Source organism: Mesocricetus auratus, unplaced genomic scaffold (genome assembly GCF_017639785.1).
Source record: "Mesocricetus auratus isolate SY011 unplaced genomic scaffold, BCM_Maur_2.0 Super-Scaffold_100048, whole genome shotgun sequence".
NCBI classification, from domain to species: domain Eukaryota; kingdom Metazoa; phylum Chordata; class Mammalia; order Rodentia; family Cricetidae; genus Mesocricetus; species Mesocricetus auratus.
In genome coordinates this window covers 1,890,432-1,918,161 of record NW_024429225.1, presented here as the reverse complement: position 1 = coordinate 1,918,161, position 27,730 = coordinate 1,890,432, and the positions used below count along the sequence as shown (strand labels likewise).

The 27,730-nt window shown below is 38.5% G+C and overlaps 1 protein-coding gene across 1 annotated transcript in view; it reads right to left on the bottom strand.

The window, feature by feature from the left end:
- Exoc5 (exocyst complex component 5) overlaps nt 1–27,495 on the bottom strand; it is a 52,212-nt gene extending 24,717 nt beyond the window's left edge. Inside the window, exons 1-11 of the mRNA XM_005085743.4 lie at nt 27,279–27,495; nt 15,430–15,524; nt 14,447–14,594; nt 11,507–11,701; nt 6,874–6,938; nt 4,831–4,859; nt 3,220–3,329; nt 2,551–2,595; nt 2,316–2,456; nt 1,642–1,724; nt 569–778 (exon numbers count right to left, since the gene is read on the bottom strand). Coding sequence (XP_005085800.1) covers nt 569–778; nt 1,642–1,724; nt 2,316–2,456; nt 2,551–2,595; nt 3,220–3,329; nt 4,831–4,859; nt 6,874–6,938; nt 11,507–11,701; nt 14,447–14,594; nt 15,430–15,524; nt 27,279–27,305 — 1,148 coding nt within the window. The 5' untranslated portion in view covers nt 27,306–27,495. The remainder of the gene's footprint in view (nt 1–568; nt 779–1,641; nt 1,725–2,315; nt 2,457–2,550; nt 2,596–3,219; nt 3,330–4,830; nt 4,860–6,873; nt 6,939–11,506; nt 11,702–14,446; nt 14,595–15,429; nt 15,525–27,278) is intronic.
- Nucleotides 27,496–27,730: the final 235 nt, after the last annotated feature.

The window sequence follows — 27,730 nt, the reverse complement described above, 5'->3', positions numbered from 1 at the left end:
TTACCAGCTGAGCCATGTCACCAGCCCGAGATTTTCACTCCTCTACTAATGCCATTCAGATCTTGTCTTCATTTATTATTATAATCTCTAATCACAACAAGAGTGGTCTGGCTGTACAAGAGGGGACTCACAGTATGGGCGGCACCATGGGGGCTAGTCCTTCCTCCTTGTAGGATCTGCTAGGTCTCATCTGGAAAGATCTGGGCACTAAATGTCACCAACTTTACAGCAAATTCTCTTCTTCTAGTATGCAAATTATCTCAGACATGTGATTCATAGTTAATAACCCAGAACAATTAACTCTGGAAAGGAACTTAAACTACAGACTTCTGTATATTACTAGTATTATCTTTACATTATTTTGATGACAAGCATTTGATTTACATTTTCATCATGTTAGTTTAGGTCACTTCAGTGTATGATTTGAGGAGAAGGTAGCCAGTAGCACATACAGTATGACGGTCTGTTCACAGAAAACCTTAACAACAGCTAATATTTACCAACTTTGCCCAAACTTAATGTTTTTAACATGTCCAAATTTAGCTACATTTAATTTTTAGAGACCTACCCTCCTGTGCCAATGGATCTCTTTTGGTGGTTTTTTGAATCATAATAGCGCTGCAGGATCATAGCACTTCTGCTTTTCAAATATCCAATCTCCACTTCAATATAGTTTTCCAAATAGGAAATGAAAATGGACTTGATAAGTTTAGACAAGAAAGTCTGTTTATCAGTACCTAAGTTAAACTCCATCAATTTGCTGGAAAGACTGGTAGTTCTTTTCATGGAAAAGAGAGAGAAAAAGATTAATATGTATTTTAGACACAGCAACACACTAAAGATCTTATACACTCATAATGGGACTTTAATGGTTTACATCAAACCCTCATTTCTTAAATGTTGGGAAACTAGGGTATAGAGAGCAGCTTATAAAGTTATATGCAGAACACGATAGAACATTACAAATAACATTATAGTTTTTAAAATGACATACAGTGGCAGCAATGACCTGGGGAAAAAAGCTGTGAAGCAATGAGTAGAATAGAAATGATAAAAATGGAGAGCAGCCTAAGGTATGATCCAAAGCTTTCCACCATAGGTGCCCAAATGATTCTAAGAGTTCTATTGTCTGTTCATCACTTCTGTCTTTGGCCATGACCTGTAGGCCATTATTCCACACTGTGGAAGACAGTGTTGCTGCTATTAGGATGAACTTTCTCCCAAAACAAAGAGACTACAGATAAATGTAACTGTATTAATTCTTAGGATAAAAAACAACAGAAAAAAAAGCACCACAAAAAGTAGCTCACAAATAACAAATAAAATTCTTAAGTCAGCTAAAAACAAGGTCTTTTGTTAGTACAGTAAGAATTCTGCTCTTGTGCAACTCCAGTCTATACAGGTAAGCATTTAATGCTAAAAGGGACACCGCAGACAAAGTGCATGAATACTTCCCACTTTCTACTGAGAGAGAGAAAACAATTAATAATACACCTCAGCAAGACATGGTCACTCATGTCTTCAAAGACTAGCACTCACGAGGAAGAGGCAGGAAGACCTTCTCTGTGAAATTGAGGTCATCCCGGTCTACATAGTGAGTTCCAACCTAGCAAGGTACAGTGAGGCCCTGTCTCCACATACCTGGTGTACAGATCATACAGACTTTTAAGATACTGTTCAGCATCCGATTTCCTACATTCTTCTAACTGATCTTTTACAAAACTCTAAAAATAAAAGTAACATTCTGTTAAGGGAATATTAAGTTGTGTAACTTCTCAAGACCATAATGATAAATAAATAAACCAAACTTAAAAACACAAATATCACATTCTTTCTTGTCTGTGAAACCTAGATTTAAAATCATATGAGTATGTTGTAGAAAGGGGGTGAGAGGGTAAGCAGAGATCTTAAGGGAGGTGAGAAACAAAAGGGTGAAAGCAGGGCTTCTAGAGGAAACAAAGGGACCTCCTGGGAGAGGAAGGGTACAGGTCAGGCAAGCGGCTGGAGAACAAACGAGAACAGATGAAGCTGCTATAACCAAACACCATTCTTGATATGCTAACTTAAAAAATTAATTTAAAAATCTTCCAAAGGTCCTGCACCCACATCAGATGGCTCAACACCACCTGCAACTACAGCTTCAGGGGGAATCTAAGACCTCTGGCTTCTGTAGGTATTTGCACTCATATGCATGAACACACATACACACACACACACACACACACACACACTGAAAATAAAATTTAAACATCTTGTAGAAAAAACAATAACACATTAACCTAAGAACTATTTAATTCATTAATGTTTAAAGTTACCTGTAGTTTGATTTCAAACACATTCTGAATAAGTTTAGCCAGCACTGCTTCTGGATTACTAAAGATATCTCCAACTTGCTTGTTCACTCTCTGACAGAGTATTGCTGCGTCGTCAAATATATCATTTCTCAAGTAAGCACCCTAAATGACAGATATTTGATAGTTAATATTTTATTTACAAATGGCTTCAAAAATTTAGTATAAAATAAAATTCTTAAGTATACTGTAAAGTTACCTCTTGGCACTGCTTTATATAAACATCAATACAATGGGAATAACCCTATAAAGAAGAAACAATGTTATTGTCTGGTTCCAATTATAGTAACAACCTCAATGAAAGTGTTATATGCAATAAAAATATAGCTTGTCTCCCAGTGAATAATCAACAGTCATCAGACTTCAATAAGATTAGTGGTAGCGAACCATCCAGTAATTTAACATGGGTATCCTGTCCTATTTCTATGATTAAATTAATAGGATTTTTCAATGAGGTTTTTCTCTACAACTCAGATTCCAGGAAGATAGCTCCATAAACTACGTTTGTCTTCAGGACCTGAGATTTCCCAGATACCTATTTCTAGTCATAGTGCATTGATTCTTTGGTTCACATCTTCCACCAGTTTTTACATTTGAGTTTTCTTACTTTTTACTTATTTACAAATATTTTTGATTGAAAATTATATACTAGAAGAAGGCTGATGTCATGATTTTCTTTCCCCAACTATTTAAATTGCTTGAAATAGCATTAATATTACCAGAAAAATCTTAAATATTAAGTAACATTTAACAAACATCAATCAACGTTATACAACAATTAGGGGAAATAAATATAAAATCAAAGGACATAAATATAAAATCCTCAGAAACTTGAAGATTGATCATGAGTTAAAATCTTAATCTTTACCTTAAAATGAAGTAAAACTGCTGCTACTTCCCTCATCCTGGAGATCTCCCCTCTTCTTTGGGCACTAGTAAACTCCTGAATCAGCTGGCATTCTAAATCATGGTATTTACCTAAAACCAGGAAACCATCCAACTGCATCATGGTACTCTAGACAACTTACAAACAGCCATCTAAATCTACAAGTACTACAAAATTTATAGTGGTTATGGGTCTGTCTTCTTGGAAGAATTACAGAAACATGAGATTATATACAGTGACTCTAGTTCATACAATATACTAATGTACACAAATCTTTATTTCAAGACACAAAAACGTACAAACTAGCAAAACAATTGAGCTCCTCAGAGTATAACAGCACTTTATAATTATTACTTAACCAAAAGATGACTACATATTTAAATGAAAAAGGAGAGGGGGGAAAAAACTTTTCAGGTGTCAATTTTGATGGCAAATTTGGGGAAAAAATCCTTAACCTTTAATGTAAAGCTAGGGAAAGTATTAGAACTAGAAAGCCTTTACCAATGCTCAGATACTTCTGAGAATAATAGCTTATTAAATACCAAATTTTATCTTAAGATAGTATGTGGCCCTTGAATTAATGCCATATTCTCAAGGTTATCACATTTCTTAATTACTATTTGAACCTTGGACTTTTAATAGTGATCAAAAATATTCCTAGAGAATCCAAATATCTATATATGTCCATATTCTTTTCTCTTTCTTTTCTTTTCTCCTTTCTCTTTCTCCTCTCTCGTCTCCTCCCCCTCCCTCCTCCCCCTCCCTCTCCCTCTCCCTCTCTCTTTTATTGGTTTTTCAAGACAGGGTTTCTCTGTGGCTTTGGAGGCTGTCCTGGAACAAGCTCTTGTAAGACCAGGCTAGTCTTGAACTCACAGAGATCTGCTTGCCTCTGCCTCCTGAGTGCTGAGATTAAAGGTGTGCACCACCACTGCCCAGCTATATGTCCTTATTCTAAGACTTGAAAAAACAGGCCTTGTGAGAAATGGCTTACCAAACAGTGAACACAGGTAAGGCCTGCTAAAAATAAAGGGATTCCCGCCCAATCAAGCATGGGTATGGCTGAGAACACAACCCAAAGACTGACATAAATAAGCCAGGGGTGGTGGTGCATACCTTTAATCCCACCAGCACTCAAGAGGCAGAGGTAGACATAAAAATCTAGGCGAGTTCAAGGCCAGCCTAGTATACATAGAGAATTCCTGGTCTACATAGTGAATAGCTAGGGATATACAGGACAATGTCTCAAGAAAACAAAACAAAACGCCCCCCAAAAAACAAACTATAATATAGCTAAATAGGAACTGAAATGCTCATGTTTTTCCAATACAATAGAAAACCTTTATTCAGAGGTATGTAAATGAATATAATCTCTAAAAATACAGTTAAATATAGAAACTCTAATTATTTTAAAATGTACATCAAAATACACACAAGGTACTAGTAGAACATCCCAGACATTGATAATGGTTATTTTGAGGAAAGAGGCCTCAAACTCTAGTATGGGATGGATCAATGATGTTGTTCCTCATTTCTCACCTGTTGCTATTTTTTTTTCCTTTTTAAAAACATGCTAAATAAATAGATTGCACTTACTTGCAATTTTGGATTTTACTTCTGAAAACCTGAAAAAACAGAACATCAATGACAGGATTCATTAGTTGTGACGAATATGACATAGGACAATACAAAGGGGGAAAATGGGTGCAGTGATGTATGGGGACCCTCTGGATTATCTTTCTACTTTTTCTTAAATATAAACTATCATAAAATTAAAATGTCACTATAAAAAAAGGAATAAAACAAAGCTGTGGAAGAGACCACTGAAAGAAAACATGCCAGATGATAAATTTAGGCAATTCAAATGACTATTTCTCATTCAGGAGATTTACAAGGAATAACTAATTCCTTTGTTAAAGGAAGAGTTCCACCTGAGGCGCTAACAACCCAGTCAATCTCAAAGTTAGGTTAGTGTCCTTACTTGTTCTCTTGGCCATCAGGGAGAATAACCACAATGTAAAGTTCTTTTTAATGATCACATATGATACAGCAATTACAAATGATTAAAACCACAAATGAATTATTCTAAAACCAGGAAAATTAAAGAAACCATAAAAGAATTTGGAGGTAAGTCTAGGAAAATAACCATCAATTTTTACAAACTGGAAAACATAAAACAGACTAAAAACTTTTCAAATATTAAGCATCAAGGGAAACTGATTTTGAGAGATCCTATACAACTGATCATTTGAAGACAGAAGAAGATGCTAAAAGCAGGCAAAGAAGGAAATTCACATTTAAAGCACTATATAAAATTTTATAACAAAGTCAAGGCAGACAACAGAATGGCTATAGTGGTCTATGTGAAGACATTACATCTGACTAGGATATATATTCAACTTTAAGGCTTGGCTAGAGGCGTGTCAAACATGTATGAGAGCCTGAGTTCACTCCCCAGCACTCAGAACACCCCCCTACCCCCCACCCCTCATCACAAGGAATAGAAAAGATAAATAACATGAACAGTAATAGTCAGATGTAGAAAAATCAGAATGGAATGCAGGATAGAGAATGCTGCCAACCATTAACATCCACCTACTCTTGACCTGGACATTTTATCCACTTAAGTAATGGCCCAACTCTTGGGTGACTAACAAAACTATTACTGTTTATCTTTTATGATGATACAGGGTTGAGAGTGAAATAAATATATGGGGGTAGTTAACTGTATGCTAGGAAACTAACAGTCAAACTTCAAGTACACAAAATACATCCACATTCTATCTGTACCTGAAGATGTTCAAGTATCAACAGATGAAAACCATGTCCTGCATTATGCAGAAAGTTGTATTTCTTTCAGATAGTCACCGGAAGGAACTGCTTCTTTTTTTTTTTTTTTTTTTTTTTTTTTTGGTTTTAGGAGACAGGGTTTCTCTGTACTGTTTTGGATTGGAGGTTGTCAGACCAGCCCGGCCTCGAACTCACAGAGATCCATCTGCCTCTGCCTCCCGAGTGCTGGGATTAAAGGCGTGCGCCACCACCGCCCGGCCCAGGAACTGCTTCTTATGAGTGATCATGAAGGACATTTCTTTCTCAGTGGAAAATTTATTGTTGGGTAGAAACTAGTTAGTGGTAGCCCAGGACCTTGCATTACAAAGGCATTCTTAACTTAAATTCTCAAGGATAGGTTCTATGGGTAGTCTAAAATCCCATACAATTATATACAGCAATCTGTACACTTCTTAATTTTTGAAGAAACAATTTAGCTCTCACCAGCTTTTCAAAGGTGACCAGAACCCCCAAATTTAAGCCTGGTCTGGTAATACAAAAAGTGTTGAGTAGCCAAGTTAACACTGGTTCTCAAAAGTCCTAAATAGGAAAATTCAAAATCTTACTTTGTCAATTTAAAATATCTCCTTCATCAATTTTGTTCTTCAAAAAATAATGAAATTATTATTAATTATATTATACTAGCTATAACATAATTAATAATATTATATTAAATATACTACTATATTACATTGTATCTTGTACAGTAAGTTCTTGCTGCCTTAATGAGCAAGAAAAATACAGGAAAAATGCAGTTTTATCCCATAAATGATATATATTTACAAGTAAGTTATTGAGGTATAAACTTGCCTATCGAAAGGTAACTCCTGGGCAATCAGATGCAACTTCTGAATAACGTCTGCTGCTTCCTTTATCTATTAGAGATAAGTAAAAGCAACAATTAAAATGAATTATTAGATTTCAAAAATAATATAGCTGAAATGAGTAATACTGCCCTATACACAGTCATAATGCCTGTCACCATTTCCTTTAAAGTATTAGGGGCAATACATAACAACCATGTATCTTCCTGGTGCTTAAAATATTGTGATTTTTTGATACCACAATTCCTCCCCCAAGAAAATCTGCAATTCAATTTCACTCTCTGAGCAAATTAAAAATCCTTGTTTGTCAAAAGCAAAGTAGAAATTTCTTCTAAGTTTATGAATAGACAATACTTAAGAAGATTTAAAATATACTGCTGCATATATTAAGCTGAATGAATAAAATAACAAAATGGTTGTAACTTAACCATATAAATTTATAACATGTATATAAAAATAGATAGTATAATGCAGTATCTTGAATGAAACATAGTATAGAAATATGTATATACTTTCAAATATTCACTTTCAAGTTGAAGAATGGAACTTAGGCAAGGTTTCTAAGATTTTTTTAAATAAAATTCTTTAAATACAGACATTTATGCTTATTTATGAATTTCGACTTAGTACTTTTATTTTGACACAAGATGATTCATACTATTTCACATTAAGAGTCATATAAGCACGAAGGAAGGACTAAGAACATTATTATAGATTTATTTTGTGATTCCTTGGCAAGGGATAGCAGCAGGGCTTGCTCTTGCTTAGTCCATGTGACAGTGAACAGTAGCATTCCTGCTTCAGACGTGTCCTTGTCTGATTCAGCAGGTGACTCACTTTCAGCTGCCACATGCTCTCTTCACCCTAATACATGTGAGCGTAAGTGCCAATGCAACCTCACTACTAGCCAAGCCATCCAGGCTTGCTAGCAAAGCCCATCATTATTCCTCATCAATATCCACTTCAGAGCACAGCTAACGGCTGGGCAGTGGTGGCGCACGCCTTTAGTCCCAGCACTCAGGAGGCAGAGACAGGTGGATCGTGAGTTTGAGGCCAGCCTGGTCTACAGGGCCAGTTCCAGGATGCTACACAGAGAAACCCTGTCCCAGAAAACCAAAAAAAAAAAAAAAAAAAAGAAAACAAACAAAAACCAAAGGCCCACAGCTAACAGCAAGCAGGCTCTGCTTCCATCGGGGTTTTGCTCTTATTCCTTTTAGTCCTTTTAGGAAGCATGCTGTTTGTAAACTTTGTTTGATACAGTAGAAATACCATGGTTTTGTTTTTTACAAGTGGTTTTGCTGAATCCCCAGGGCTAATTGTTTGGTAAGAATTGTTTACAGTATCATTTAAAATATGCATGAATAAATACAAAAGTACTATACAACAGCTGATAGAGTGCCTGCAATTTGAACTGTTTCAAACAGTTTTAACCAGTCATCAGATCTTACATACAAAAGGCACTAAGCTCACTTTGTAGACTGCTTGCCTAGCATACACAAGCCCTGAGTTCCATCCCCAGCATCCTATAAAAACTAGTGTGGTGATACACAACTACACACCCAGGACTTACACACACACACAAGAGGGAGGAGGGAAAGAGAGAGGGAGGGAGGGAGGGAGGGAGGGAGGGAGGGAGGGAGGGAGGGAGGGTTATATGATATGTTTGGCATTTTATTTAATTCTAATTCCTCCTGCAATTACATCTCCTTAGAGCTATGTGAGTGATTTTCCTTTTCTTTCCATTTGGAAAGTAAATGGCAAAAATCCAGAAACTAACATAGCCAGAAGTTTATTCGATAATTGTCAATCTATTGTCACATATAAATTTAATTTTTTATTTATTTAAAATTATGTGTAAGACTTTTGCCTACATGTAGGTATGTGTACCACATGCATGCTTGGTGTCCATAAAGGTCAGAAGAGGGTGTTGGATCTCCTGTAATTGGAAATAAGAATGGTTGTCAGCCACCCATGTGGATGCTGGGAACTGAACCCGTGTCTTCTGCAAGAGAAACAATGTACTCTTAACTAAGACAACTCTCAAGTCCCCACATTTGCATTCTTGGCATACGGCTAGCTGTTATAGTACCAGGCCAAACAAAGATGACTCTTAATTATTAAACAGTAACCAAGTGAATAGAATAAAACAAGGCAAATGGGAACGCAGAATAAAGTATACGGAGCACAGGAGAAAAAAGACAACAGGAATACAATGAAAGTAAAGCAAAGGAGAGAAACTAACTTAAATACTGTGAGTGTCCAATTACAATGACTTAGTTACCAAGAAGGTACTAACAATGTAAAGATGATTTTCTTTCAATTAAAACCTAAAGGGTTTTAAATTCTACAATTTAAAGAGTAAACATTCAAATAAGTATAAATCAAGTTTAAAAAGTCAATTTAAATATAGATACTTTCCACTTATCCTGAGCTTCAAAAGGAACACAGCAATAAAACAACTCCTAACAGCATTCTGCTCTTTCCACAGATGAGTGTCTCACTCAGTCATCGTAAGATATGCGTCCTCCTACACTAGATGGGAACTAACAGACTGGCCCACAACTGGACCCTGAAGAGAGTGAGAGACCTCAGAGCACTCGGTCCTACTTTTCTCTCCCTTCAAGGCTCAGGGAACCCTGAAGAAGAGGTGGAAAGATTGTAAGAGCCAACAAAACAAAACAACAACAAAACCAACCAAAAAAACAACCAGAATCCCCAAGACCTTCTAGACACAGCAGTTCTGACATACATATGAACTCACAGAAACTGTGACCGCATACACAGGGCCTACAGGTCTGGGCCTGACGGGGTCCCAGTGCTAACAGGGGAAGGGGACATGAGCCCACATCCTAGCCCAGAAGCTATCTCCAAGGATGACCACTCACAAATGAAAAGTTAGGTTTCTCTAACTGAGTCTCACTGGGTATACAAACCACTCTTAAGACCCATCAGTAGATGGCCAACACAACAATGAACACTATGGCATTTTGAAGGTTCTTTATAACACTTGGTAAGGATTTTTGTTTGTTTGTTTTGCGCTTTTAACCTTGTCTTATAATGTTTGGGCTTTTGGGGTTTTTTTTTTTTTTTTGCTTTTTTTTTTTAACTTTGTAGGTCCTTTGTATATATATTATGGTTCCCAGTTTTGTGTTTTTATAGGATTTCTGCATGTATGAATGTGTATATCTTTGAATCTGTATGTTTCTTGAGCTTTTCCTTGGCTTGTTTTTTTTCTGTTTGTTTTGTTTTATATTGGTTTGTTTTTAGTTTAGTGATAATAATAATTTCTGAGCTTCTACTACAAGCTGTCTAGGTGTGTTCAAACTGGTCTCCGAGGTGACAAACTTTGGTGGCTACAAAGCTAATGTGCTCCTCTAGTTCTTGAAATACTGGAAGGCAACCTAGGAATATGTGCACACAGAAAATATAATCGGAGGATTTCTATTAATAATTATATAACCATAATAATTATTATTTTAGATGCCTGTTTGTATCATGGGTGAGAAAGAAATGGAATGAACTATTGTAGGTGGGAAAGTGAGGAGGATCTGGGAGGAACTGGGGGAGGAGAAACCATAACCACAATATATCAGATTAAAAACAATCTATTTCCAAAATGAAAACAAAAACAGGCTAACATATTAGTTATGACAGTTGTATTTTGCTTAGAGCATACAATCTAATAGGTACAATCAAAAGTAATCTAAGAAATCAGTCTTACTATATCCAATTCATTCTATATAAAACAGAATTTTCATGTTTTAAATAGGTACTTTCATACTCTATTTATTAGTATTTAGGGAAAAAGGTTAAACATCCATAACTATCTTGAAATACAATTTGCTGTTCATGTCTCATATACATTCTTGTATACAAACCACATAAATATAAAATGATACTACCAATATTTAATAAATTCTTAATATCACTTTTCTTGATATTTATCAGGACTATTTTATACTATAATTATTAAAACTCAATCTTTAAAACCCTGTCTTTTTTTAGAAGAACATGTAACCATTTTTATATGTAAATATTATAAATCCTTTAAAGAGTCCTACTCATAAGAATATGTTGTTTAATTCAAAGCAAACCTCATTAATAGTTGGTTTTTAACATCTTAAAATCTGATGTTCTACGCAGTAAATTTGGAGTAAATCAGTAAAACTTTATTCAACATATGAGTGGGTAACAATACAACAAGCATATGATTCATGAGACTATCTTTTTTTTTCTCGTATATTGCGGTTTTTCCCTCTAAGGGGAAGAAAGCAAGCTAAGTTGCCTTCTCTCAATTGTAGAATGGCCAATACCATATATCTTAAGATGAAGACGAAGTGACTATGTTATGAAAAGAATAACATAACCAACTCAAGAGTTTCCAATGATCACCGTCTAATTTGCTTTAATTCTTTATAAGGGATCTTTATTCAAGCAAGTAAAAACTAGGACTTGCGGATTCCTTTACAAAAAGACATTTCAGCTCCTCAACAATTTAGGTCAGATCTACTACCCTATACCATATAACTATTTAAGACTACATAAATTTCATTAATATTAAAGTCAAAGCATAAGGAAATATTTAAATTGATTATTGTTTTTATTCTTACAATGCTTACCTTTTCAGAGTTTGTAAAGACATCAGATTTCAATTCTCCATCTAGAAACTCATTAAAATATTTCATCAGTTTCTGAGCCTCCACGGCACGTTGCCTAGGTGTGTTTACCCCTTCCAACTGGTCTCCAAGATGACAAACTTTGGTGGCTACATAGCTAATGTGCTCATCTAATTCTTGGAAATGTTGAAAGGCAACCTAGGAATAAGTGCATACAGAAAATACAATCAGAGAATTAAGTTTATAAGCTAATACCTTTCAAAACTACCAGCCCAGGGAATTAATGGTAGATCACTTGCCTATCATGAACAAGTCCCTAGGTTTGACCCCCCAACACAGCAAAAAATATATTTACGTACCAACCTCTCTAACACAACACAGAACTTATATATGAGATCCACAAAACAATTCATACTCATTAGCATGACATGATCTGTAAACTCTTAACCAAGTTTCCAACTTTTATCCCATAAGCATCCAAGGGCCCTAATAATGACTGTGTAAACAACTAAGTATCAAAGGGACTAGACCTGGGGGAGGGGAGAGTATATATGTGTGACATACACTTGCCTATGCAATGCAGGTTAGAGGTCAGAGGTCAACACCAAGTGCCTTCCTCAACTGCACTACACCTTAATTTGTGAGATAGGGTCTCACTGAACTTGGGGCTTGCTGTCTGTCATTTCAACCAACAAGCTCAAAAATCCTGTCTCTGTTTTCACCATCCCTTAAGCCATCCCTGTGCAGAGGCTGCATATGAATGCTATCAAATCCAGTTTTTTAGGAACTCAGGTCCTCAACCTTGCACAGCAAGTACTTTCCCCCCAGCTACCTCCCCAGCTCCATGGGACTGGACTTTTGAAGAACACTGATGGGGAAGTCCTTCTGTATATATGTTTCTCTTATTGCCTGATGACTAAAACACTGTTGGCCAATAAAGCAGGAAGATAGGCGGGACTAGGGACTAGGAGAATTCTGGGAAAGATAGGCACAGGGAGCCTGCCAGTACAGTCGCCATACAGGCCGCCAAAGGAGTAACAGGTCTACACTCTTCTCTGGTAAGGTAAGACCATGTGCAAATATTTAGATTGATAGAAATTGATTAATAATTAAGACCTAGCTAGCCAATAAGAAGCGCTAGCACCGGCCAATGGTTTTATAACTAACATATAGCGTCCATCTGTTCATTTGGGGCTGAAGGGTGTGGGGACCAGCTGGGACAAAGAGCCTCTGCAATGGAACACTTGCTACTAAACTGGAAAGATTAGAAAAAAACCGTATTACAAGTTGAAGGGTATTGATTAAAAAGAAAGTATTACCATTAAAAAATACTTAAAAAGCAATGCTAAGCTGGGTGTGGGTGGTACAGCCTGTAATTTTAGCACATGGGACACTGAAATAGGAAGAAAATTGCAAGTGGCCAATCTGTACTATATATCAAGACTCTGCCTTCCTTAATACTCCCTACTAAAATGTAAGTGATACTAATATTTGTGATAAATTTGTTCTTTCCAAATTTTGAAAACAGGATAGACTACAGCAATTATTCTACTATAGCAAAGTTAAATTTTCTTTCCCTTGTCCTACATGAAAATTGAATGCAACCAATTCCTTAGATTTGCCAATATCAGGACAATTGATAACTGCGGACAACTCAGTAAGGATACTCTTGTTTCAATCTTAAAGAGGGAAAAGCTGAAACATTTATTGAGGACCTGCTTTGCCTCAGATATTATTCTATCATTTATTAATTATATATTACTATCAATATGGTTTACTTATTGTTATCATGACTCATTTTACACACAAAAACACAAAGCTCAGAGATGTTAAATTGCTTAGTGGTCGGGCTACAATTCAAACTCTACAGACCTGCTAAAGTATGTTACATCAATAAAAATAATATTTTTATTAATCAAAGCAAAATTGCATTAAGAGTATATGGAAACTATCATTATGATTATTCAAAAGCATACTTAAATTATTGACTTTATTAATCAAATACTTTACCATAGTCATATATGCTTAAATAAAAGGACATGAAAGAACTTTTAGTAGAAATGAGCTTGCTTCCCGAGAGTGAGCAAAGTTCAACAATATTCTTCAAACTACACTTAGAAATGACAAATTCCAAATTAAACCAAGCCAGGGAAGGAAACCCAGACATTCAAATCAATACCAAGACCTAATAGGAGCTAAGAAGTTTGGATGTGTAGCCCTGGGAGCCAGACTAGTGGTTTGGTTTTATTGAAAAGTGAACTGAAGAAGAGAGGTTTGCAGTTACAGTAGAACTGAGACATATCCTACTACCTTTCGTGAAACTACGCAAATCAAATTTCTTCAGGGCAGCAGTTCTCAACCTGTGGGTTGTGGCCCCTCCCCTATTAGATATTCTGCATATCAGATATTTACATTATGATTCACAAAAGTAGCAAAATTAGTTATGAAGTAGCAGCAATATAAATTTATGATTGGGGGTCATCACAGCATGAGGAACTGTATTAAAGGGTCATAACATTAGAAAGGTTGAGAACCACTGCTTAAGAGGATAACTTGATCCAGATCTTATTTATGGTTAAATAGAATTAGAATAACTTCTTAAATATCCATTCTAATAAGGAGTTCCTCCAAGTACAGGTCTATGGACTAGGTAGTCAGTCTTGGGAACGCTTACTCAATTAAGAGGTGAAGCAAGGGTCAGACTCAAGCATCTAACCTGAAAAGGAGAGTGCTGAGATTCTAAACCACCCAAGTAGCACACCTATGTCAACAGTAGGCAAAAACAATACACTATTTTATTCCACAGGACCAGAGTTAGAAGTTGCTATAATTTGACTTGACTCTTCAAATGTCTAAAGCTGAAGAGGAATGAAGATATTGTAACCTAAGAAAAGTGAAAATATGCTACAGTTTATAGAAACTATTCCTTAACTAAATGTGTACCTGGTTGCTTTTCTGGAGCTCTTGCACCTTCTTAGCAAATTCCTTAGCTTCCTTCTGACACTGTTGTTCTAATTTCTCCACTTTCCTTTGAATCCTTTCATCCATTATCTGGAGTTCTTGAATATGATTCACAAATTCTTCTAGTAACCTAATAGAGGAAAGTAATAATACAATCAATTTGCCTATTATTAACCAAAAGAAACTAACCAAATTACTTTAGGAAAGTCTTGTTGAGATAGGGACAAGCATGTTCATTTTCTTTATAGTATCTTGCTGTAATTTCTTCAATGGAAAAAAAAAACTTTGGTAATGTCATAATTTTCTTTTCACTTTGAACAGGTCACGTGGCTTTAAAAATACATAGCATTTGGAAATACAGCCAGTTGTTAATTATTGACTCTGCAATGGATTATCTCTAAGGTAAATGAAAACCTTAAAGAACTCCCATTAAATGCCAAAACAAGCTTTAGAATTTAAAAATCAAGAAGATACATGTACAATAAAAAATATGCATTTCATACTTCAGTGACTTTGTTTCCCTGACTTACAGTTACTAACTTAAAAGAACATAGCCAACTTATTATTATTATTTATTTGTTTAGAGTCAGGGTTTTGCTATGTATTCTAGGCTAACCTCCAACTTGGAACTCTGCCTTAGTCTCTAGAGTACTGAGATCACCGGTGCGCACTACTACGCTCAGCCATGTTTTAATTTCGTAAGTATAACCAGACTTTCCTAATTTAATGCCAAGCAGCGAAATTACATTCTTAATGTCAATAAAATCCCTTCATCCAATCAGCTAAAGTGCTTAAGTAAAAACACAATTTCAGACTTCTAATGTTGTGAGAAACTGTTTGAGATGGGGAAAACTGTTAATTAAAACAGTTTTATGTGAACACAAAAAGGAATCCCAATACAGTCATCTCTAAACACAATTTGTAGTAGCACATTGGGGCTATGGAAATTTTGTTTTATAGATTACCTTTTAGGATCAAAAGCTTCAGATCCACCTCTAGAACCACCTCCTGGAGTTCTCCACACAAGACGCTCGATGTATTCATCAGCCACAAAAGGCTCCTGGTTCACAGAATAAACATGTTTTAACAAGACTTTACAGAACAATTTACAAGTCTAAAACAGGTTTTACTACATGAGAACTTGAAAATTGATGTCTGCTATTATCAAAAAGGGTTTTGTCATTATTTAACATTCTTCAATAAATAAAGCTAATTTTTAAAAGAAAAGTAGTATACTAAAATATTAGAACAGCATTACTGACCAGTTTGAACAACCAAATAGAAAATGCAGAAAGGATATAAGAAGACAATTTATTCAAACAAGCAAACAAAACAAAAAAACCCAAATCCAAAACAAAACACACATGAGATGTATAGCTTCACTAGCAATCAAACAAAGTCAAGTAATCTAAATAATCTTTTTGGGGGGCGGGGGCGGACCACACAGGGTGACCACAACGGCACATGGACAGAGGCATTAGGTCAAATAGGGTCTCACTATATATCCCTGGCTGGCCTGAAACTTGCTACGATTAGGGCCTGTGCCACACGACCCCCAGCACATTACTATTTTAGCCGCAGAAGAGAGAACTATATTTAAATTGCAGAGTGCAGTGTGGGAAGAGGCTAGAAAGCTGAAATCTGCCTGTGCACTGCTGCCAACAGGTAGCCTTGTAGGAAGAGTGCTGGCAACCTTTTGGCAACATCACCAGTGCTACAAATGCTCAGCTCTAACCCCATAATTTTATTTTCCCACTACCCAGAGACTGAGGCAAGATCCTGACAAATTCTTGGTTGCATAGCAAGCCTGTCTCAAAACACAAATTAAAAATAAAATTGCAAGGAAATGCATATATGAACAAAAAATTCCAGAGTAACTTGCAGTTTATAATGCTGAAAACTATATAAAAGATTCAATAAAACTGCACTTAAAAAGTGGGTAAACTTATACGCAAAGCTATGTCCTATTAAAATCACATAAAATAACATTCAATGAAATAAATATGTAAACAATATTTGATAACAAGTATATTAAACTTTCTCAGACAAAGCATTATTATATTATTATTAAGTTACTAAAGTAGAATGCCCAATCAAAAATAGTAAATATGCATGTTGGGCAAAATGATGTACTTTCAAATTTTTAAAAGGCAAAAGACTTGTGAAAGCAACGTGAAAGAATGGTCACAAACATGGGATCGCCTAAGATTATTATCAGGGTTTGTTATCATACTGGAGTCCAGATGCCTAATAAGTTCAAAGTGCTAAATAAAAAAATTGTCTAAGAATCCTATACACAGCAATACTAGCATTCAAAAACCAAAGGAGAAATTAAGACGTTCCTAGATTAAAATATATCAGTGAATGAATGAATGAATGAATGAATGAGAAACTCTGTTACCACTAGACCTACCCAGGATATAAGGTGAAATAAATAGGTGCTGTACAATAACCTACAAACATATGAAATAAAAATCCTAGTAAAGATTGTTGCAAAGCCTTGTTGTCTGGTCAGAGGTTGCAGCCTATCACGGCCAGTCTATCAGAGTCTGGCAGCTTTTTCCAAAAGCTCAGTGACATGGAGACTCCCTCCCCCCCTGCTTCTACCTTATGTGGAGACTGTCTCTGGGAGGACTGACCGTATCTGAAAGCTGTCTAAGTCCGATGCCTTTAGCTTGACCCTTGGCACAGATTCCTGTTAGAAGACTTGTGCTAGAAGCTCTGCTACAGGACCCCATTGCCCCATGAAGCCTTGTGATAAACTAGGGTTAGTCTAGAAGCTCTGCTACAGGACCCTATTGCCCCATGAAGCCTTGTGATAAACTAGGGTTAGTCTAGAAGCTCTGCTACAGGACCCTATTGCCCCATGAAGCCTTGTGATAAACTAGGGTTAGTCTAGAAGCTCTGCTACAGGACCCTATTGCCCCATGAAGCCTTGTGATAAACTAGGGTTAGTCTAGAAGCTCTGCTACAGGACCCTATTGCCCCATGAAGCCTTGTGATAAACTAGGGTTAGTCTAGAAGCTCTGCTACAGGACCCTATTGCCACATGAAGCCTTGTGATAAACTAGAGTTAGTCTCCAGGGTCCTCAATCCTACATGGTCCTATATTCTGTAATAACCTGAGCTGATTCACTGAAGTCTGTCTCTGGAGGGCGGTCTCCATCTTACCTCAGCCATCTGAGCCCTTCCCCACCCTCGTGAACCAAGACAGCCAACAATCCCAAGGAAGAAGCAGAGCCGCAAAAGATAAGTAAGCAGATAGGTAGGTAGTCTTAAACAATAACAACCTGGCCGTAACTTGACATTTTGTTTTATATATAGTTTAAGAAATTAATATACTTTAAAAGTTATAAGCTTATACTTAGTACATACAATATATAAAGGTAATTTTGTGATGTCAACAATAAGTGATATGCAAATAAAGCAATTAATTTATTGAATTTAATCTGATATAAATTCAAGATAGAGTTCGATAACTCAAACACAAGCCTCATGGTAACAACAAACACACTTCTACAGAATACACACAAAAATAAATGTTTCCCAACAAACTAGTAACTGAACTGAGAAGACAGGTCAGAAATGAGAGGCAAAGCTGTAAGGGATAAAGAGAGCAAACAGCAAACTCCATCAGTCCATCTTCATTAGCAGCTACCTGCTGAGGTGTGTTAAACTTCCCAGAGACAGGCAGAGGATGATCTAAGTACATACTGTCTGCAAGAGCGGCAAAGTGAAAGGACAGGAGATGATATTCCACGTAAATATAGTATCGACCAAAAAGGAGGACTTGAAATTTGAAAACAGGTAACAAAAGACACTATAAACAGGTAACTAATTGAAACTATAAAGGTTTCAATTAGTAAGAAGATACAAACATTTAAGTACCTAATGAGAAACCACATATAAACATATAGACAACACTGACAGTGTCATGATACACTTTTATGAAAACATCTCTAATTCAAAAAAATCTTAACTTTTGGCAGACCCAACAGCAAAGTTAATAGTGAGCCTTGAGATCATTTAAGATTGTACTCAGCCTTTTTAATTTAACCTGCCTTGCTGGGCAGTGGTGGTGCACACCTTTAATCCCAGCACTCAGGAGGCAGAGGCGGAGTTTGAGGCCAGCCTAGTCTACAAAGTGAGTTCTAGGACAGTCAGGACTACACAGAGAAAACCTGTCTCTAAGAAAAAAAAAAAAAAGAAAGAAAGAAAAAGAAAAAATCAAAACCACAACAATAAAAAAATCTACAACAACAAACAAACAAAAACCCAAATTTACCCTGCCTTTAAGAGAACAATGTAACCAATCTTACTACGCCTTGGATTTTCAGGCAATCAACTTTTACAATCCAAGCTAAACAGAGTTTTAATCTTAAATTATGATGTCTTATAACCTGGACCAAAGTAATGTTATTTGCCTATGTGTGTTGTAACCATTTGCTAAAAGCAGTCAAGAGGCTGGAAGCAGCCAATATCCACCATAAATGTTAGAAGCAATTGGAAGCAATCTGGATATAGCTTGATGATGCCTGCAGTACTGTTTGCTGTTCAAGAGTCAGATGGGGCCAGTAAAATAATTTCTCTTGTAAAATTCTGTTACAGACTTCTGTAAAGCACCCCTGATTACTGATTCCATTTACATGCCATGTTTGCTGTGCTGTTCAATAAATACAGAACAAAGCCCTTTGTTAGGGACAGGCACAGATTCAGGGACATAACAGACACAAGACACAACTTACAGGCAACAAGGACAGACAGATTACAGATAAGTAGGTCAGCAACCAGACTACAGACACAGGAAGAAGCAGAGAATTGAAATTTGGATTCATTCTTGGTTAAATTAATCCAAGAAGAAGGTTCTGTTTTCATTTCTTATGAAACACTGACACGAGTCCTGAGGTTATCTTTAGTCCTAAGGTTATCTTTAACGTGTTAACCTAGTGTGTCTTGGCATGAGAGAACCAAACAGAAAAAGTTATAGAGCATAGGAATTCTTACTCTCAATAATGGCCAGGATTAAGAGAGAAGATAAATATGGGAATAGAGGACTCGGGGTTCTCATAATAGACTACCTCAACCTACACTGAAGGTGTGGTTCAAAAGTGGCACTCTCTCTATAGAAATGGAGCTCTGTCCACTTAAGTTGCAGGGTATATTCCAAATTAAAAACCATTAATGTTTTCTAGACAGGAAAAACTATCAGGATTAGGAACGAGAAGTACAAACTGCCCTGCCCACCCTATCTCCTAATCTGTTCATGTCTCATGTCTGCAGTTAAAGAGATCTTGCTATCAAAGGGGGGGATGCTTTTGCCAAGTACAAAGGAAGTAAGCAGTATATTAAAGGGGCTGGGGAGATGGATCAGCAGCTAACAGTGCTCACTGTTCTTCCACAGGACCTGAGTTCAGTTTCAGCTGAGTCAGGGATCTCACAACTACCTCTAACTCCAGCTCCAAGGCATCGATGTCCTCTTCTGCCCTCCAACAGACACCTGCACACATGTAGCATAGACTCTCTCAGACACACATACTTAAAACATTATGGAGAAAAAAAGTAGAACTGCATTAAGTTCTGGCTTCAAGTGCTGCTTGATAAGCCCAGCTACTTGGGTTCAGAGAATAAAAGGAAATAAAAATGATCACCTTTGGGAAGGCAATCAACTGTGATCCTCAAGAGGAGGCAGAGGTGCTGTTATACCAAGGCAGAGACTAGCAACTCGTGTGTCACAGAAATAATTCTCAAGGCAGAGACTAGCATCTCGTGTGTCACAGAAATAATTCTCTTAGGAAGATTCCCTCTATCAATTTTGAAAGCACACAGGTAAGTGTCACAGCCATAGCCTCACAAGACTTTGCCAACCAGCTTAGACAGGAGGAATAGTAAAACTAACATCTAAAAGTAAGATGGAATTAGCATGATCACAGAAGATACAGGGTCAGCTGCAACATGAAACCATCTAGCTACCACAGGGAGACCAGAGATTTACTCTGCTATTATCATATAGCTTTCCTCCATAATGAAGCCAAACAGAAGTGCTGGAGGATCATCAAATGAATATGATGTAGAATCTAGCGACACAGGGTGACCTATTGCAGTCAGTGATGTACCTCCAGCTCTGCCTCACAAAGGGCAGAGCTGCCCGCCAGTAGTGCTTTTACTTGGTGGTATTTTCAGGGATTCCCCCAGCTACCGAGTGCCATTTCACAGGTTATCTTATCATACCTTTCTCAGTGTAACATGACTCCAATGACTGAGACAGGTGCATACCGGCCTGATGCGTATAGTCAAAACCCGACAAAGTGACAAGTCAGTTTTGTGTCGTAACCCCACACAGGTGCCACCAACACAGCACACGGCCACAGATGTTCTGCTTCTGCATATGTCCTATCTTACTTCCGCACCCTACTTCTTCACCCCAGGGTGCCTCCTAATAAACGTGCTGCATAACAAATCTCAGTATCTGCTTCTCAGAGGACCCAACAACACTTTCAAGAGATAACAGCAATTCAGAGGAAAGCAGCAGAGGTCAGGGTGTTGACAATGGGTTCATATAATTTTAAGGGATGTATTAAATACTGCGGAAGAGATAGAAGTGACAAGAAAGGAAAGGTAACAGGAATTTCTTTTTAATTAATTATTATTCTCTCATATATAACATCCTGACTGCAGTCTCCCCTCCCTCCTCTCCTCCAAGTCCCATCCTCCCTCCCTCTACTCTCCTCCAGATCCATTCCTTATCTGTTTCCCTTTAGGAAAGAGCAGCCTCCCAGTGATACCAAGCAAATATGGCACGTTACAATATGACTAAGCACGTTACGCTCATATCAAGACTCTACAAGGTAACCCAGTAGGAGGAGGAGAGTCCCCAAAGCAGACAAAAGACTCAGAGACAGCCCCACTCCCATTGTTAGGACTTCTACACGAAGACCAAACTACACAACCACAACACACATGCAGAGGACCTAGGTCACACCCACACAGGCTCCCTAATTGTCATTCCATCTTCCGTGAGCCCCTATGAGGCCTGGGTAGTTGATGCTGTGGGCCATTTTATGGTATGCCTGGACGTTCTGATTCCTATAATCCGTCCTCCCCCTCTTCCTTGAGATTCCCCAAGCTCTGCTCTTAGCAGGTACTGAATGAAGAAATCTCTCTGATGACAATTGCACTAGGTTCTGATATATGAATAGAGAAGGGTATCATTAGGAGTCATTTCATTGATTACTTATTTACTTTGCCAGTAAGAAACAGAAATTTCTTAAAGAGATTTATGGCCTGAACAAAATATATAATGGTACTTTTTCCTGAGATGATGAGACCAGGGAAGAAGCCGGAAAGGGAATGAGGGAAAAGAGTTCTGTTCTGTATATATCAGGGATCCAAACACATTAGACAAGCATTCTCCACAGACCCGTATTACCAGCCCTCCGCTGACTTTGAGACCCCGCCTTATTATGTTGCCCAGGCTAGCCCTGGACTCACGTATAGACCAACCAGACACTGAACTTCAAATCTTCCTGCCTCAGACTTCTAAGTAGCTGGGATCACACACACAGTTTTGTAACTCCAGGCCCAGTCTCACTGTTTCATAACAACTTTTCCTGTTTTGTTCTTTTCTCCATATTTTAACCAAAAGCAAGGCCAGCTCTGTCACATGCTGATCTTCCTTTCCATCTGTAGTGAAAGAACAATGCTGAACAAGCCAAAACATTGGTAGCTAGGGGTGTGTGTAAATACCCCTGAAAAATCATACCCTGATCCATATATACAAACCCCAAACTACTAGCTCATGAACCAGAAAAAAGAATGGTATTACATGGTGCTATCAATAAAGATATATTAGAAATATGAGCCTACTACAGTGATAACACTGGAAGTAAATGATTTTGCCCTCCTCTCTAGCCCCATTAGATTTGTTAATGATACTCCTTGTATATTTCCTATAAATTAATAAACTATTAATTTGTAAAGCACTATAAAATCCTTTGTCTCAGGCTACCAAGACAGATCTCAAATTAATATAGAAAGGTAGAAAAATAAAGCACATTAAGATACAAAACCAAGACAAACTTTAAAAAGTTTTTTGGAAACTACCAATACAATCTTGAAGGCGGTATCAAGGCTTTAAAAGACTCAACAGTAGTAGTTAGAACTATATCATTTTCTTAGTTAGATTAGGTAAAATCTCTTTTTCATGACAGAATATGTTTTATTTCGGAAAAATACTTGATGTTTTAGGTTCCAAAGTAAAGTAACAGAATTAAATGATATCTTTTATATGATTTAATAGAATCAAAGAATTAGATTTATAACTTTTAAAGCAGGAATGGTCTTTAAATATCACCCTAGCCCAACTCTTTCATCTCATTTCTTTCTTATTTCAATTCCAAGAAATGAGGACAATAGAAGATAGCTCAAAATTTTGTCCTAATTTTTTCAGTTGGATCAAGCTGAAATTACTGAGTTTTAATACATTAGAGGGATTTTTGTTTAGCTTTCCGAGTTCCACTTCTGCTTTGAGAAGAGTCTTTTTGTCTGGTCTGTTGCTATGTGTGTGCTTCCGCACCCCCTGTAAATGCCTTTCTTCAAATTTTCAGATTCACAAAACAGCACAGACCCAAGAGGATGAGTGTAAGTCACACTGTGGGGTGACAGACCTTGTTGTAGGCATCATGAGTAATATAACCTTCCACAGTCCCTTTTTGTAATCTGCTATCACTCTGCCTGACTACTTTCAGTCTACTTTGGAAGGCTTGGGCAACTTGCTATATAGACCACGCTGGCTTCAAACTCACACCCTTTCTGCTCTGCAACCTCGACACCAGAATCACAAGTATGTACTGCCTACCATGCCAGGTCCCTCCTGTCCTACTAATCCACTTAAATTCAAAGCAACTGCCATTCTTCTAAGTAGTTTATCAAATTTAAGTTAAGTCTTCAGGGTTTTTTTCCCCCCTGAAATAGAAACTTAAAGAAATCTTCAAAATAACCTTCTTTTACAGATGAGAAAACAGGTACAAAGACAACAGGTAACTTGCTCAGACCACCCAACTACTGAGATGTACAGTTGAGAGATGTCATCCATCCCAGGTCTAAGTTATTATCCACATAACGCAATCCTTTCTTTCTTCCTTCCTTTCTTTTATTTATTTTTTCGAGACAGGATTTCTCTGTGTTGTTTTGGAGGCTGTCCTGAAACTTTTTGTTGTTTTAGCTGTGTTTATTTCTGGCTTTTTCAGACAGGGTCTCGCTCTGTAATCAGGTTTATCCTGAACTCCTGATTCTCCTGCCCATCTCCCGACTCCTGCAATTACAGGTATGTGCTACAACACCTAGCTTTAATCTATACCTTTTTTTCCCTCCTTTTTGAAATACTGGGGATTGAACCCAGAGCCCTCTGTATGCTAGTCGGGCACTCAGCATATCCTCAGCCTGTTTTTGTTGTTGCTTTGTTTATTTTGAGACAAGAATCTAAGTGGCCCCTAGCTGGTCTTGAAGTAGCAATCCTCCTGCAGTGGTCTCTATAGTAGCTGGGGTTATTGACAAGTACCACTAGATGCAGCCTAACATACTTAAAAAATGCATTCCTTCTCTCTTTGATATATACTTAAAGTTAATATATTATGTCTTCTCCCCGAAAGGGTCCTACCAGTTTTCTTTGCTGCAGCTAATATATCATTAATTACCAACTTTCCCAACTTCACAGACATGAATTAACTTCTTAGTAACCGAATTCTCTTTCCAAAATGTCTCCCTAAGTCCTCTGACTTTTCTGTCCCTATTAAATTAGGTTAGTCAATCAACAACAGACAATTCTGGAAGGATTACCAAATGACAAGGACAGATGTCGACGACAGTGGCAGACTGTGTATCTCTAACCCCCACTGAAGGCCAGCCAATCTTCACACTAACATGGTCATATGACTCACTTGAGCCTACTAGGGAAAAGTTATTAGTTCCTTTGTGCATGATCTACAAAGGCTTTCTCAAAACTTCCTCAAACTCCTATCATCTCCAAGACTTGCCTTGAGCCACTACTCCCTACACACACACACACACACACACACACACACACACACATACACACACACACACACCCCTCTCCCTTGTCTCAGTATTTCCTAAACACCCTTCACCTTACAAATCGGAGTTATCTCTGTCACTGCCTTAGATAGAGTTCCTCTCTCCTGCATGAAGTTTCCATTCATCTTATCAATACCTAACTCACCTTTCCTAATTATCCCAGGACAGAGGAGTCTGCCCTCCCTCTGCACGACATCTATCTACCCCATCCACAATTTTACTCGTGATCTTTTAAGCCCAATGCCTGGAATGTCAGCTGTATCAATGCATAAATGAAGTTTCTGTGGCATTTCTGATGAGACATGTAGTGTTGTTAATTTTAGTACTTTATCTTGAAGTTGATGGGTACTCAAAAATATTTCCTGAATGAATAACTGACCCTACTTTTTAACCCTATAAAATGTAACCTGCCCAGAGAAATGGGAAGGATCTGTAAGAGCGACAGGGGAGACATTCATCAAAGGAATAAGAAAGTATCAGCAGTACAAATAGAAGAGCAGTGTCTGCAGCAACAGGAAAAATATTTACCACTCAAGCCATTTTTTAAATACGCTGAATATATCATTAATCCAAACCACTGAGGAATCTCAGTTCAGCTAGGCCATCCTGATTTTATTGTTTAAAAACACAACAGATGGATTCTTTCAGAAAGATCTGTCAACAAGAAATGAAACTAAGAAGGAACTCTGGGTAACTTCCAGGACATACATTATTTCAGTTACTGAGTCATCTTTTAATAAATCATTCTGTCAACTGATGAGAGATTCTAAAGTTTGATTTTATCGTCAGAAGTTGTCTGGTAAAAAAGATGAGTCACCAAACCAATAATTAGATTTTTACAAGAAGATGAGTTAACAATGAAATTCATGGGTTCAGAGCTCAACTTTGTTTCCATTTCTCTAATATGGTAAATGAAAGTACAATTCTATTTAATAGTACGTGAAAACCAGGATGCATAAAAACAAAATATCCTTGACTACATCCTGTCCCGTTTCCCCGGATTCTCCAGCTGTGACTTAGAAAGGGAAGTAGGAGATCTGCAACCTGTATTTATGGCAGTAGCTACAGGAAATGGCAGCAGAGGCTACAGGCCTTTTGTTATCTCCCCCTCTCTCAATTTTTCACTTGGGGAATGAAGGCTTATTCACCAGCAGAGTCCTTACAGGGTTAGACTCACAGCCATCCAGGAAAAAGACAAATAGACTTCTTAGTTATCCACAACTGGTATTTCAGTGTAACTATTATTATGTTTTCAATTTTGAAGAGACAAGATACATATGACAGGGGCAGGGGTCACTCCGGTTATAAGACCTATCGATATGTTTATTTGTCTTAAGAAACTTCTGGTTACTGTATCATCATTGGCTTCCTCAACAGCTACCTCAGAACTAGTCTCACTAAGCTAAGCAACTTTAACAAGTCTAGTAAATGGCAAGACCTAGAGAACAAACATACATTTCTTCATCCCTGGGAAAGAAAAACACATTTTTAAATGAGTTACTGGACTCATCTGGTCATACATTTAAAGAAGGAAATAGAGCTTGATCCAAGACCAAACTATGAATGTCAAAGAGAACTCATTATAACAGTAATAATGTTGTGGTTTTCTGTTAATATCCCAAATCCTGTAAAGATGCAAAGATATACACAAGGGATTACAAAACTACCTAGTACTTTGATCTAGGATACACAGTAAACGTTCAGAGGACTAAGATGTTTCCCTGGCCTACTGTAAATAAACAGATGGCAGAATTTTGTGACTAGAGACAATAACATATATCTCCACTTATGTCTGAGAAAAAGCAGTAAATTGATCATAAGTGGGATTATAACACTTCACTCAAATCACTTTCATTATAACTTGACAATTTAAGCACACTTTTTTCTCCGACGAAACGCAGTATGCATGTTAGGGATGACTGCAAGCCAAGATATAGCAACAAAAAAGTAACAGTGAAAAATTTTTACTTTGTTATGGAAACCACGGCATTTAAACTTCATGCCACAATCTACTCAAACCAAAAGAACACAATTTTCACCCGTGGTGACATTCGTAACTGTGAACCGCAGGGTTCTCCACAACTTACACTTCTGTTGACACGAAGTAGTCACGCCCCAAAGAAGGAGATGAGGCGTATCCTTCATTTTTCTCCATACCTCTACTTCTATTTTTTCCCCCACATAAGGAAATACCGTTTCACTGTTTTGTAACGCCCATCCCACCATCTCAAACATCACAGCTCCTTACAATGAACACCATCAAAGGCAATTTTCAAGTTTAAACATCGAAACACTCAGGACACGCATCCGAACGCCCACAGCCAGTCGCCCCTTAAGGAATCTCTTAACCAGCAGCTGGGTGGGGCAGGGAGGGCAATTAAACGCGGGGCTGAGCTGGTGAGGCTGAGCAGGCCTTTACGGTCCTGCAAACGATCCTCCCAGCCTCGCAGACTGTGAGCGGAGCGAGCAGGCAGGGCCCCCGGCGCCGCTTCTAACCCTGTAGGAACGTCCCCGGGGAGAAGCCTGCCAGAGTCCCCCGATCAGGTGTCCCCCACCCCCGCAGCAGCAGCAGCGAGACCCGGGCTCGCCCACCTCGGGCGCCCGAGTCAGCCCAGCCCACTCCCCGTCGCGCGGCCGGAACGTCGGGGCCCCCAGCGTCCGTCCCGCCGGCCCCGGCTCCGTCCCCGCCCCGCCGCCGCCCGCGGAGCCCCCGGGGGGGACCCACCTCGAAGAGCTCGGCCGTCGTGGCCATGCCGGCCGGCTGAGAGGCTCGCCCCGCGCTCGAGGCCGTCTCCGCTTCACATGCTGCGCCTCAGCGGCGCGGCTCACGCGTCCCGGCTCGGCCCTACCGCCTCCGGCCCCGGCTGCAGACCACCGAGCGCGGCCCGGGTCCCCACACCGCGCAGGCTGCGCGGGACAGCGGCCATGAAGCGGAGCCGCCGCAGACGCCTGTCAGCTGCCTCCCGGCGCCGCCCGCGCCGCTCCCATTGTCACCGCCTCGCACGCCGGAAGTGGCGCTGCGCGCGCTCGGCGGACTTGGCGGGGCGGGCGAGAGGAGCGACCGGCGGGGCGGGCCGCGGAGACGCTCGTCGGCCAGCCAGCCAGCGAGCGAGCGAGCGAGCGAGCGGCGCGCCTTGAGCCTCTCGGGCCGCCGTCCCGGAAGTGGGAGGCGGAGGA